The 13,817-nt window shown below is 36.7% G+C and overlaps 1 protein-coding gene across 3 annotated transcripts; it reads left to right on the top strand.

The window, feature by feature from the left end:
- The first annotated feature begins 9,309 nt into the window (after positions 1–9,309).
- LOC140827586 (protein OBERON 3-like) lies at positions 9,310–12,978 on the top strand. 3 transcript variants are annotated; one of them, XM_073190313.1, is made up of 3 exons: positions 9,310–9,433; positions 9,539–11,361; positions 12,403–12,978. In XM_073190313.1, the coding sequence occupies exons 2-3, from the start codon at positions 9,549–9,551 to the stop codon at positions 12,885–12,887; spliced, it is 2,298 nt and encodes a 765-aa protein (XP_073046414.1). In that variant the 5' UTR covers positions 9,310–9,433; positions 9,539–9,548; the 3' UTR covers positions 12,888–12,978. The 3 variants fall into 3 exon arrangements, with proteins under 3 accessions (XP_073046414.1, XP_073046413.1, XP_073046415.1); XM_073190314.1 differs by having other exon boundaries at positions 9,322–9,448; XM_073190312.1 differs by having other exon boundaries at positions 9,321–11,361.
- The last annotated feature ends 839 nt before the right edge of the window (positions 12,979–13,817 follow it).

Raw genomic sequence — 13,817 nt, 5'->3', positions numbered from 1 at the left:
TTCGGTTACTAAGTTCAAGTAATAAACCAAATCTACAGTAAGTCCGGAATCACCACGCTAAACTCGTCTTCTCTCGTCATCTTCTCGACCCCGATCATGCCCCACCTGTTGTCATGCACACATACAAAACAAGACAACAGCCGGATAACTCCGGTGAGAATAAATCCCAGTATAAAACATGGTAAGGATGTATAGAAACAATCTAAATCTTAAAACATGCTATCATGATCATATTCAAAAGTAATAGATTTCATAATCTATGAAATCAACTCAAAATAAGCATGCAACTCAATTCAGATAAACATGCAATTTAAATCAAATCAATTAAACATACTGTCATAACTGAAAGCAATAAACATGGGTTTCATAATCTATGAAACCACATCCATAAACGCATGCAGTTCTAGTCAAATCATGACTAGACTCGACTCAACTATAACTCTAGGGATCCCGGGGTGAATAAGACGTCACTGTCTGTCACCTACCCTCCCAATCGGGGTGACGTACTTCTTATTCCTATACTTCGGTCATATCTGTATCGAATAATCTACAATAGGAGGGTGTTTGCTCCTATGTAACGATACACCGAACGTCTAGAAGTCTGAATATCTGTCAAACTTCCTATCTCAAATGCAATGTATGACAATCTGTAAACAAAGCATGTTCATTTCAAAAGATTTGAATATAAAGTCTATAAACAAATCATAATCATATCAGAAGATAAACAATAATCAAGTATGTGATTTTATTGGGAAACTCAAATGAGATCTGATTTGAGTTATATCTTCCCAGATATCACATGAATTAGACATTTGTCGTCCCGGTCTGACGAAGACGAAGTCTCGAAGTCAAATCTGTCCATATCAATCTGATAATGACAAATCACATAAATACAATATCAGTATATATCTCAGTTCAGAATCTGTTCTGATCAATACTCAACTCGGTATACATTCTGATCCAAGTCAACAATATAACAATGAATCTCAATCAATATCATATCTGATCAATCTAAATCAATACTGATGTTTCGACGGCATAACAATACAATCTGAATAACTCCGTCAATTCTGAACATCACAGATATAAATCTAGAACCCGTAATCTGTGTTAATACAATTCATAATCTGAATATTAACGCAATTTTGATATAGAATCTCAGTCAATATCTTTCAAAAATCATAACAATTACAGAAACAGTCTGTTCTTTAATCTGACTTCAATTCTATAATGTCTACGGTAGCAGAAACATCATATCTGAATCACATGCAATTCTAGCAACATCATATTTCCAAAACATCTCAAAACGTAATAAAACTTACGTCCTTGTGTAGCTCGTGTCGAGAGGAACACGGTACTGCGTTCGGATTTGAATTCTGATAGACGGATATTTCATAATCGCAAATCTAAAAGGCCTAAGGATTTTTCTCTCAAAAATATCGCCCCTTTTCTGAAGTTCTGATGAATTTACGTGTCATACCCATATATATATTGCATGCAAAATCTGGCAACGTGGCTTCATTATTCAAGCTCCACGCATGACCGCGGGTGCGGTCATGACATGCACCGCGGGTGCGGTCGTGCAATGCCTATCCTGGCATTTCTCGAAAGCTCAAACCGCGGGTGCGGTCCTTCCAATACCGCGGGTGCGGTGTCGGCACCGCGGGTGCGCTCTGACTAGCACTGCGGGTGCGGTCTTGCCATTTCCAAAAACACCAACTTTCTGCCACTCAACCGCGGGTGCGGTCTTGTCTGGCACCGCGAGTGCGGTGTGGCTTCGGCCTTTCTTGCAAAAATCCATCATTGCATGACCGCGGGTGCACTCATGTTCTGAGCGCGGGTGCGGTCTTGCAAACCCTATTTTCTCATGTCTTTTCTTCCATCATTGCATGTCATGCATTCCCATATCTTCCGAGTCTTATATTAATGAAGATTAATAATCTTGGTTTATCAATTGTATAATTCCTGGGCATTACATTTCTCCCCCTCTTAGATTTGAGTTCGTCCTCGAACAATCAATTCAGAGATATCCGAAGAAATGCATAACAGAGTTTAAACCAGAACTCAAATATCTGATTCCGGTCTGGAATAAGAATTCACTAAGTATAATGTCATAATACTTTTCTAGTCCTTCTGACAGAATCAATCTTGCCATGTTGGTTATACAACATCCGTATAAACCAATCACAGTTCATAACAAACCAATGTCATTACTATCTGCTGTTATCAACTCAGTTTATCCCGATCAAGGACATATACCATCTTCAGCTTCAAGTACCAATCATCATTATCCGACGTTGGTTTCTTAAGTTTGTCCATTCTGAACTATCTTCATCTTCCTTCTAATTTTCTTCAAAAGAAATCTGTAGTATTCACCGTATACTATCTTGTCTATAACTATCTCATTACCCATCTGATAAGCTGATATTTATTGTCACGCAGTGATAATAAGTCATATCAATTAGTGCTAACACCCAACACTCTATAACTCTACCAAAATCTTCCAATATCTGGATAAAATATTCTGACAGTCTGTCAATCTGTGAAGAATCTAAAAGAAAGCTCATGATATATTCTGTCACAAGTATAAAATACATCAAAAATCACAATCTGCTATATTCTGCTGTGGCATTCTGATTACTTCTGACCACCTCTCTGACATCGATCTGTGTCATTTGGTCATGTTTGTACGCTATCTGGTACAAACTGATAGATATGGATTGAACAATCTGTCAATCACAATCATATCATATCATAATCTGGAAAGTATTATAGTAATCTTATTACGAAATTCATCGAATTATACTCCCCATTTCTCATCAGAATATAAAAATTCTGTAATAAATCTTCTGATTTCTATCTTTCTATCTTTTCTGTTAGCGATTTAGACATATCAGTACAATTTCTGCCAACATTTCTGTACAAATTTTGTCACGACTGATCTAATCTGTCTATATCATACCTGTCTGTTCAGATCTCATACATTCTCATTCAGCAAAATGAACACTGAATCCACTACAATGCATTTCTGACACTATCTGTAATTTCAGATTCAAACTATTCGGTATAAACAAATCAGTTAATAATAAAATTTAAAGAAAAATACCTACCTGGTATTCGGCTCTGATTATAAATATCAACTCTGTTATACAATTCTGAAAAATTCTGATATCATAACACAATCAATCTAATACAAAATACCAAATCACATATCTGTTTTTCTGACCGATACTCTGCTCTGATTATCGAAATACTGTTCTGACCACTCTGATCACGTTTCTGAACTGCTGAAATTCTCGAATTCATTTCTGATACAAGCTGAACTGTATATACTCTCAACGGTTCATAAAATCTGTATCAATACTGATTCAGAATAACCATACTCTATACTAATCTAGTAAATATATAGGATTGTAAGTTCTAACAATACTATCGATTCTGGCAAATCAATCAGATCTTCATGCCATTCTGATCAACTACTATATATCATCTGCAAATATAATATGCTCTCCAAACAATACAATCTGTATAAAATACTGATCTAGAAGCAATAATTCTCAAGCAGTTCAAAACACAGTCATATCAGATAATCTGTCAACTCATATAATATCAATATCTGACAATTCTGACATTTCTGACTTTCTGTTCTTCTGATATCGGTATCTGATCAGTCACTGATCACAATATCAACTGTCTCAAAATCAATCAGTATACTAACATCAGATATCATCTATTCTGAATACAATCTGTTTCAAACAAAATACATATCTGAACAATTTCTGTATACAAGAATCATAATTCTCAGAATATTTAATATGACCTTTCAAATATTCTTTCAATTCATTTTGTATCATTCTGTACACTCAATATCATTCTGTACTGAATTCTAAAACAACAATCAGTATCTGATCTGAATTCAATTCTGAAATCTATCTTTCTGATATCAAGCAAATCTAATATCTTATCTAGGCAAACATCAGCCAACTCATACATCATTGGCAAATCTGCCAATTCTAGGCTCGATTTCAGTGGATCTACTGAATACATAAGGATGAAATCTGCTCCTTTCTGTACTAATCGAGTCATATATAATACAGATATCAAAGGAATTTCAAATCTAGAATCCTTACTAGGGTATCTCCACTGATCAGTCCTCTCTGGTCTGAATCTTACCATTTCTGGAACAATTCTACAATATATCTGTACTTGTTCAGCATATACATATCAATAATGCGTTCAAATCAGAAAACACAAGTACATCATAATCTATCTCTATCTCTATTTCATTCTCATCTTACTGTAGTATACCATATATACAGAAATCTCTGATATCAACATTTCCTCAACAAGCTAGGAAATCAATACTACAGTACAACTAGACCCAAATCAGATACAACATATCTCCATGCTACTCCATCAGATATACTCATATGAAATGCATTAGTATATATCAATACATATGCAATAGAATCATAAAGAATAGTACCTGTCACTATATCTTGGTCTGTTCCACAATCAGTGTCATCAGATGATTCTGTTCCCTAAAATCTTCGGGAATCTCTTTGAGGACAAACTCTCGCAAAGTGTCCCGACTGTTTGCAGACATTGCATCTACTAAGTACTCCTTGGCAGTGTTCTGTGGAATGTCTTCCTCCGCAAGTTCTGCAGTATACTCCAGTATAACTCGGACTGGAAACACTGGAGCTAGATGAACTACTCTGTCCACCTCCTAACTTCTTAAACTGTTTCTTTTCGATCTTCAATGGTTCTTTCTTTTTACCACTGTTGCTGCCAATCTCAACTCTGGAAGGCAGTTGTTGTGGATTCGATGCTGGAAGATCATACGATGCTCCCTGTTGTCCTATCAGAACCGTTTCTGCTCTTTCGGCTCTGTTCAATGTATCAGCAAAACTACTCGATTGCTTCACATTCACCAATGTACGTATCTCAGGATTCAATCCCTGAATAAACTGGCTAGATATTGCATCAACATTCCTAGCCACAAGAGGGGCAAAACGTAATAAGGTGAAGAACTGTGCCAAATACTCATCAATACTCATCTGACCCTGTCTCAAGTTAGTAAACTCTGCACTTCTATCCTGTCTGTATGATGTAGGGAAGAATCTTTGATAAATTTCAAATTTAAAGATCTTCCACGATATTACTGAACAACTCTGTTCTAAAACTCCTTTGGTTAGTAACCACCATCTTCTTGCAGTCTCTTGCAATTGGTTCTCAATCAGGTTAACTCTACACTCATCTGTGAGACCAAGAAATTCAAATACCATTTCTGTCTCCTCAAGCCAATTCTCACAATCTGCTGGTGTCTCAGTTCCCTTCAGAATCGGCGGTTGAAACGACTGAAACCTCTTCATCTGTGTTTCTATCTAATTCTCTGATATATCTATCTGTTCAGTCGAAGTACTACCCTTTTCTGAAATTCTCCGAGGCGGTATATCTGAATATCAAACCGGTTAGTGCACAGTCTATACAATCTGTCTCAGCCCTCCTCTGATCATATACCTCTGATCGAGACTCAGTTCTGATTCAAGCTTAACAATTACATGCAGTAATCAACTCCGATACAAACAACATGTAATAGGGAAAACAGTAAATCATGCTAGCACCCATAATGTAATTCAACATTATAATAAATCTCATGCTAGCAATCACATGCAAGGAAGAAATTTCAATCTACTCCGCTCATTCTCTACTATCTCAGTCTAAAAGATCTATCAGTTCTGACTATCTCAATCTAAAGGATCTATCGCTCTGATACCACCTGTTGTGGGGACCCGGACGCTGATCTTTTTCTTAATCTTCTTTTGGGATTTAATTATCAGTTCTGATAAAACAGGGTCTAAAAATTTTTCTTTTTAAAATGTAAATGCGGAAGGTAATGGAATCTAAATAATATACATCTCATTATAAAATACATTTCAGTATAAAAGTACAATACTGTACAATCTAAGTCTAAGGTTCGGTTACTAAGTTCAAGTAATAAACCAAATCTACAGTAAGTCCGGAATCACCACGCTAAACTCGTCTTCTCTCGTCATCTTCTCGACCCCGATCATGCCCCACCTGTTGTCATGCACACATACAAAACAAGACAACAGCCGGATAACTCCGGTGAGAATAAATCCCAGTATAAAACATGGTAAGGATATATAGAAACAATCTAAATCTTAAAACATGCTATCATGATCATATTCAAAAGTAATAGATTTCATAATCTATGAAATCAACTCAAAATAAGCATGCAACTCAATTCAGATAAACATGCAATTTAAATCAAATCATATAAACATGCTGTCATAACTGAAAGCAATAAATATGGGTTTCATAGTCTATGAAACCACATCCATAAACGCATGCAGTTCTAGTCAAATCATGACTAGACTCGACTCAACTATAACTCTAGGGATCCCGGGGTGAATAAGACGTCATTGTCTGTCACCTACCCTCCCAATCGGGGTGACGTACGTCTTATTCCTAGACTTCGGTCATCTCTGTATCGAATAATCTACAATAGGAGGGTGTCTGCTCCTATGTAACGATACACCGAATGTCTAGAAGTCTGACTATCTGTCAAACTTCCTATCTCAAATGCAATGTATAACAATCTGTAAACAAAGCATGTTCATTTCAAAAGATTTGAATATAAAGTCTATAAACAAATCATAATCATATCAGAAGATAAACAATAATCAAGTATGTGATTTTATTGGGAAACTCAAATGAGATCTGATTTGAGTTATATCTTCCCAGATATCACATGAATTAGACCTTTATCGTCCCGGTCTGACGAAGACGAAGTCTCGAAGTCAAATCTGTCCATATCAATCTGATAATGACAAATCACATAAATACAATATCAGTATATATCTCAGTTCAGAATCTGTTCTGATCAATACTCAACTCGGTATACAATCTGATCCAAGTCAACAATATAACAATGAATCTCAATCAATATCATATCTGATCAATCTAAATCAATACTGATGTTTCGACGGCATAACAATACAATCTGAATAACTCCGTCAATTCTGAACATCACAGATATAAATCTAGAACCCGTAATCTGTGTTAATACAATTCATAATCTGAATATTAACGCAATTCTGATATAGAATCTCAGTCAATATCTTTCAAAAATCATAACAATTACAGAAAGAGTCTGTTCTTTAATCTGACTTCAATTCTATAATGTCTACGGTAGCAGAAACATCATATCTGAATCACATGCAATTCTAGCAACATCATATTTCCAAAACATCTCAAAACGTAATAAAACTTACGTCCTTGTGTAGCTCGTGTCGAGAGGAACACGGTACTGCGTTCGGATTTGAATTCTGATAGACGGATATTTCACAATCGCAAGTCTAAAAGGCGTAAGGATTTTTCTCTCAAAAATATCGCCCCTTTTCTGAATTTCTGATGAATTTACGTGTCATACCCATATATATATTGCATGCAAAATCTGGCAACGTGGCTTCATTATTCAAGCTCCACGCATGACCGCGGGTGCGGTCATGACATGCACCGCGGGTGCGGTCGTGCAATGCCTATCCTGGCATTTCTCGAAAGCTCAGACCGCGGGTGCGGTCCTTCCAATACCGCGGGTGCGGTGTCGGCACCGCGGGTGCGCTCTGACTAGCACTGCGGGTGCGGTCTTGCCATTTCCAAAAACACCAACTTTCTGCCACTCAACCGCAGGTGCGGTCTTGTCTGGCACCGCGGGGTGCGGTGTGGCTTCGGCCTTTCTTGCAAAAATCCATCATTGCATGACCGCGGGTGCACTCATGTTATGCGCGGGTGCGGTCTTGCAAACCCTATTTTCTCATGTCTTTTCTTCCCTCATTGCATGTCATGCATTCCCATATCTTCTGAGTCTTATATTAATGAAGATTAATAATCTTAGTTTATCAATTCTATAATTCCTGGGCATTACATCAATATTGTCCTAGATGTCATAACACCTAATGACAACATACAGAAGAATATTGTAGCAGACAAAGAAATAACTTATAGATAATTATGCACAAGTTTATACTTGTGCGATGCATTGAGACAAAATAATCATTAAAAAACAAATTGAGTTTACAAAATCAATATTAATGATTCTATGAAATACTATCTTCCATAATTAGTTAAGAAATCAAATTGCATTTTAAAAATGACAATAAAATAAACCAAAAATACAAAAAATATGTGACAAAAACTGGAGTAATAAACTGAAAGCTTCATTCACAAGTGTTGTCTTCATATGTCTCCAACAACCACAACAACACATTTGTAAATAATAGTAATCTTTAAACTTGCGACGTTATGCTGCTTAATTCACATCTCTGTGAGTATTTATCTCTATTTCTCAACACTTGTGCGAAGCATGTAATCCTCATATTCATAAACATATTTGAGTGAGTCTCACGTGAGACCGTCTCACAGATTAACATATTTGAGTGAGTCTCACGTGAGACCGTCTCACAGATCTTAATCTGTGAGACGGGTCAACCCTACCCATATTCACAATAAAAAGTAATACTCCTAGCATAAAAATTTATACTTTTTCATGGATAACCCAAATAAGAGATCTGTCTCACAAATACGACCCGTGAGATCTTCTCACACAAATTTTTGTATGTTTTCCCTACAATTGTTTACTTGATTATATACCTATAAATCATGGTAATATAAAGTTTACAAGGGAATAAATATTTTAAGTATATCAAATCAAATCTATAGTCAATCTTTATAAAAGTCTAGAAAGACAAAACTCTAATCAAATATTTATAAAAACATTATCAATAAGAAAAAGATAATTTAAGGAATACATTATTTTGGAACCAAAAAAAATGTTTTTCATTTCAAAAATATTAAAAAACGTTAACCAATAATTATATTTGTATAACTAAGTCATAAGAGTTGTGTTTGGATAGCATAATTTGGATTTACGAGAAGATTTCACAAAATATCACATAGCACTCAACTAGTTTAGACAATTGCAATGTAGATATCTTTTACATACAAATATTCAGAATAATTTCCATTTGTCAAATTGTAGATGGTACTTTGTCAATTATTATATAATTAAGTTAATATAAATCTATGAAAAAAGAGAGACAATAAACCCGAGTGCAGACTTATTTTTCTATTTCTTGTAGGTGTATATGCATCTTTTCATGACCAAACATAACTCTACAAAGTCAACTCCACCAGGAAACATTCAAATCAAGCCAATTTGACGTAATCCAGGGGTATCTACGTCATTTCATTGACCACCTCGCTAACTTGTTAAACACAAGACTTCAAAGTGTGAAAGAAGAGGAAAAATAATTCAGCCGTTGTGAATTCACAATATACACATAAAGCAGAGACAGAGAGAAGAGATTCCGTGGAGTCCAAAGCTCGAAACTTTTAGTCGAACCTCGTGAGATTCTTTCCAGTTTCGTGTCTGCTGTTACTCTAATTTATCTTTCTCTGTGTGTGTATGTTTTCAGCTGCGGGTTATTGATTTCGAGCTTGTTTATTGAAGGTTGACCGTGATGAGGGAGGAGGGCAGAATTGAGGTGAGCCCAGACGAGAAAACCGAGTTTCAAGAAAAGGGTGTTGATTTTCTTGGAGAAAATCGCGATGGTGGGTTCGATGAAAAGGGTAAAAGGATTGGGAGTTCTGGGTTTCAGGAGCTGACTCTTAGCTACCTCTGCGAGAGCAGCAAACTGGGGTTACCTGAGAATGATATCTCAGGGAACAATTTGCTTAATTCGTTGAATAAGTTGAGTTCTGGTTTTAAGGGGAAGGAGATTCAGGGTCTGATCGAGGGAGGTGGTAGTATTTGGGTGGAAAGAGATTTTCTTCAGTTGAATGAGAACACAGGTAGTTCCTCAAAAAAGGAGGCCGAAAATGGTGAAACAGTGGGAGAGAATAGGGAGAAAAAGGCTATAGTTGAGTCTTTGGATCTTTCTTTGGCACTCCCTGATGTTTCCCAGTTCAATACTGGGTCTAATCGTGTTCACAATGGGGATTTTCCGTCCCGGTTCGGGCCAATTAGGAGTGTGCAGTCGGTCGGGCCATCATTTAATAATGCGCAGACGACTTACTCGCTTTCATGCTCGTATTCGCACCCTGTGTCGCATAACCCGAGTTGCTCACTCACCATGAACTCGACCGAGAACAATGAGTACTCAATGGGGAGTCATCAGAGGGAGGATGATAAGATTTGGAATTGTGGGGAGGGGACTAATGGGTCGGTGCATAGCCGGTTTAGGCCAATTGGAGATGGGACGGTTGCATTGTCCAGTCATGGAGGTGATGGAGGTTTAGATATGGGGAATCATGGTGGTTTCAATAAGGATTCACGGAATAATAGTTTTTATCAGACAAAAAGCTCGGAAAATTTTTCGTTTTACCCTTCAGAGTTACCCGCGAGGCCGAGAATGGACGGCCAGTCTGGAGATTCGAGAGGGAGGGATTTAGAGAATTTGAGGGACTCTGAGGATTTTGAGATTGGCAAAGAACGTAAGCGTTCTCGGCTGGAAAGGATACTTTGGGAAATTGTGTCAGAGTCTATTCCTGTCATGGCTCAGATAATTCAGGAGCTTACTGATGAAACACTTGACTCTACTAAAGAATACTTGAAGAATGTCATTGCTAATCCAGAAAGGAAAGAAGAATTAATCAGCCTCCGGAAGAGACTCGAGAAGCGGGCTGATCTTACCAAGGAAACTCTCTCAAAGTGCCAAAATAGCCAGCTTGAAATTCTGATTGCTATAAAGATGGGACTTGGAAGCTATTTGAATGGAAGGAACAGACTTCCGACTTCAGAATTACTGGATATTTTCCTACTCGAAAGGTGCCAAAACATCAATTGCAGGAGACTATTACCCGTAGATGACTGTGACTGCAAGATTTGCTCAACGAACAAAGGATTCTGCAGTGAATGTATGTGTCCTGTATGTTTTAACTTCGACTGCGCCAACAACACTTGCAGTTGGGTTGGCTGCGACGTCTGTTCACACTGGTGCCATGCCGCCTGTGGACTTCAAAGGAACATCATTAAACCTGGACCTAGTTTGAAGGGGCTTTTGGGGAAAACCGAGATGCAACTTTACTGTCTTGGATGTGACCATGCTTCTGAGATGTTCGGATTCATTAAGGAGGTCTTCGTGTCATGTGCCAAGGACTGGAGCGTAGAAACACTGATTAAGGAGCTCGACTGTGTGAGAAAAATCTTTCAGGGAAGCATAGATCGGAAAGGTAAGGAGCTTCATTTCACGGCAAATGAAATGCTTTCGAAAATTGGGAACAAGGCATTAGCTCCTTCAGATGTCTGCAATCTCATGTTCCAGTTTTTTGACTGTAAGTCTTCGAACAGACTCTCTTAGCTTCTTACAGTGTTGTGCCAGCTAACAATATGTTGATTTGCATGCTTGTTTCTCATTTTTTGGAGGCAATGTGCCACAACCATGTCTGGTAAATTGGCTTGTTAAAATTGAATCGGCCGGATGTTCAATATGTTTGATTGGGAATGAATTACAGGATAGGCATGTTAAGGAAATGATGGTGCCACAATACACCTTTTTTATTTTCAGGAAGTTTCTAATCGCTATTAGATCCGAGTCTTCTAGTTTCATTGATGAAAACAAGAAATTTCTTGGGTTTGGGACACATTCAGCTTTAAAAGCTTTGTGATTCTACATAAAGATACTGCAAAACGACTTGATAGTGGTGGACAATACAAAAAACAATATGGATGGCATATTAAAATTGTGAGAAGATAGAAATGGTGGATTTTGTCTGCCCAAATCTGCTTAATGTTATTGACTTCCAGAATAACAAGTCCACTTAATGTTAATGACTTGCTGAATAAACATTTTAATTCAGCACACATCCATATTTTTCGCCCTTTTAGTCATATTATGCTTGGTTTTTTGGAAGAATTGAAGCATTATCTCATCTTGCTTTAAACATTGTCTTGTGGCACATACTCTATGTTGTTCCATGCAGAAACTGCTTGAGATATCAGTAATTGTTGACATAACTGAAACACGAGTCAGAACATATTAGGTAGTTGGTGACATGTTGTCTAAGTTGAAACGAGTCAGAAATAAGGCTACTTCGTTACATTTAGCTCGTTATAGGCTTTCTGTAGAAATTTTAAAGTGATGCATTAATTCAAGGTTGGATTGTGATCTGTTCTTTGCATGCAACCTTTCTTATTCGATGAGTTCGTTATCTGCATATTGTGTTTCTATAATTTTTAAGTGAGAAATCTCTAAATATGTTGGAAAGTGGGAATTTATTTCTGGTTGTTTGCTTGTCATACTTCGATGTTGCTTTGATTTTAATAGCAGCAAAGCAATTTGCATTTTTTAAAACTTTTTCATTTCTTATTCACAGATGCTGATGGTTTGTCGAACTCGGGCGTTTCTCCAGTTCCTTCGAAGACACCCTTCTACAACACGAACTCCTTAAGTCGACAACATGATCTAAGACCAATTGATCTCCGTGAAAACTTGATCATTCAGGACGAATGGTCGGTCAAGCCTATGAAAAAAGGTGGTGTGGACAGCCTCGAGAATCTGGTAATGATGAAAGAAGCTGAAGCAAGAATGTTCCAGAACCGAGCGAATGAAGCACAAAGAGAGGTGGAGAGTTTGAGACAAATGATGAGGATCAAAACTGAGAAAATGGACAAAGAGTACGCGTCTCAGTTCGCGAAATTATGCTTACAGAAGACGGAGGAAAGGAAGAGGAAGAAAACGGAGGAGCTTAAAGAATTGGAGAATTCGCATTACAATTACTATAAAATGAAGATAAAAATGCATTCTGAGATTTCAGGATTGTTGAAGAGAATGGAAGCTACAAAGCAACAGCTTGTGTAACTTTTATTCTTTTCCTTTTTTTTGTTAAATATAAAATAGTTTAAACTTTGGTTTGACTTCAGAATTGTTGTGTTGGATTGGTTATTTAATATGTAAATTTTGAATACTTCGTCGATTACATAATCAGTTCTGCATCAAATTTGCAAAAATATTATTTTAATAAATTATGAGTTTCGTCCGAAGTGCATGACTATGTATCCCTGCATTCTTGATTAGGTGTCAACCATATCACCATTCACTCCCCACCTACACACTGCACAGAAGAGCAATTTGTGGACACGATTAAAAAAATTAAGCATTAGATCGAGCTGAAAGTTAACCAAAATAAATGGTGAAATTAAACTGTGGATGGTAGAAATAAAGGTTTGCTATCATTTGAATTCGTTTGTAGAGGTTAAATAGAAGTTGCAGCCATTGGAGTTTGAATACAATCTACATGTTGGAGGGAGCTGACATTTAGATATCATGTTTAGGGAGGTTTTCCATGTCAAAACTGCTCATATCACTTTATTTGATTTCAAAATATCTGCTGGAATTTAGTTGCTCTATTTGTTATTACTTATTAGTTACGTATAGAAGATGAATAATTGTTGTCATTGTCACGACCCGAGAGACCGAGACCGAGATCAGAGTTAGTCGACACAGGTATTGTTTTACTATAATATAATCACCAAATAACAAGTTTCGTAGTATAGTATAAACCAAAACTAGTTTATTTCTCACAATCAATCATTAAATTGTCTTTACAACGTAAAATGAAAATATGCGGAAACGTTTATGAAACGTCCACTACTCGTTTATCTTAAAAAATACTATTTTTTTCTACTCTCGATACACACGCATGCATATAAAATATTTTGACACCATTTTAAAAATAAAACATACCAACTATATTTGAAAAATTCAAAAGAAAGTATTCAAACATAAAAT

Source organism: Primulina eburnea, chromosome 3, assembly GCF_022965805.1.
Source record: "Primulina eburnea isolate SZY01 chromosome 3, ASM2296580v1, whole genome shotgun sequence".
NCBI classification, from domain to species: domain Eukaryota; kingdom Viridiplantae; phylum Streptophyta; class Magnoliopsida; order Lamiales; family Gesneriaceae; genus Primulina; species Primulina eburnea.
Note: the sequence above shows the minus strand (reverse complement) of the source record. Positions and strands in the feature narration are given on the sequence as shown.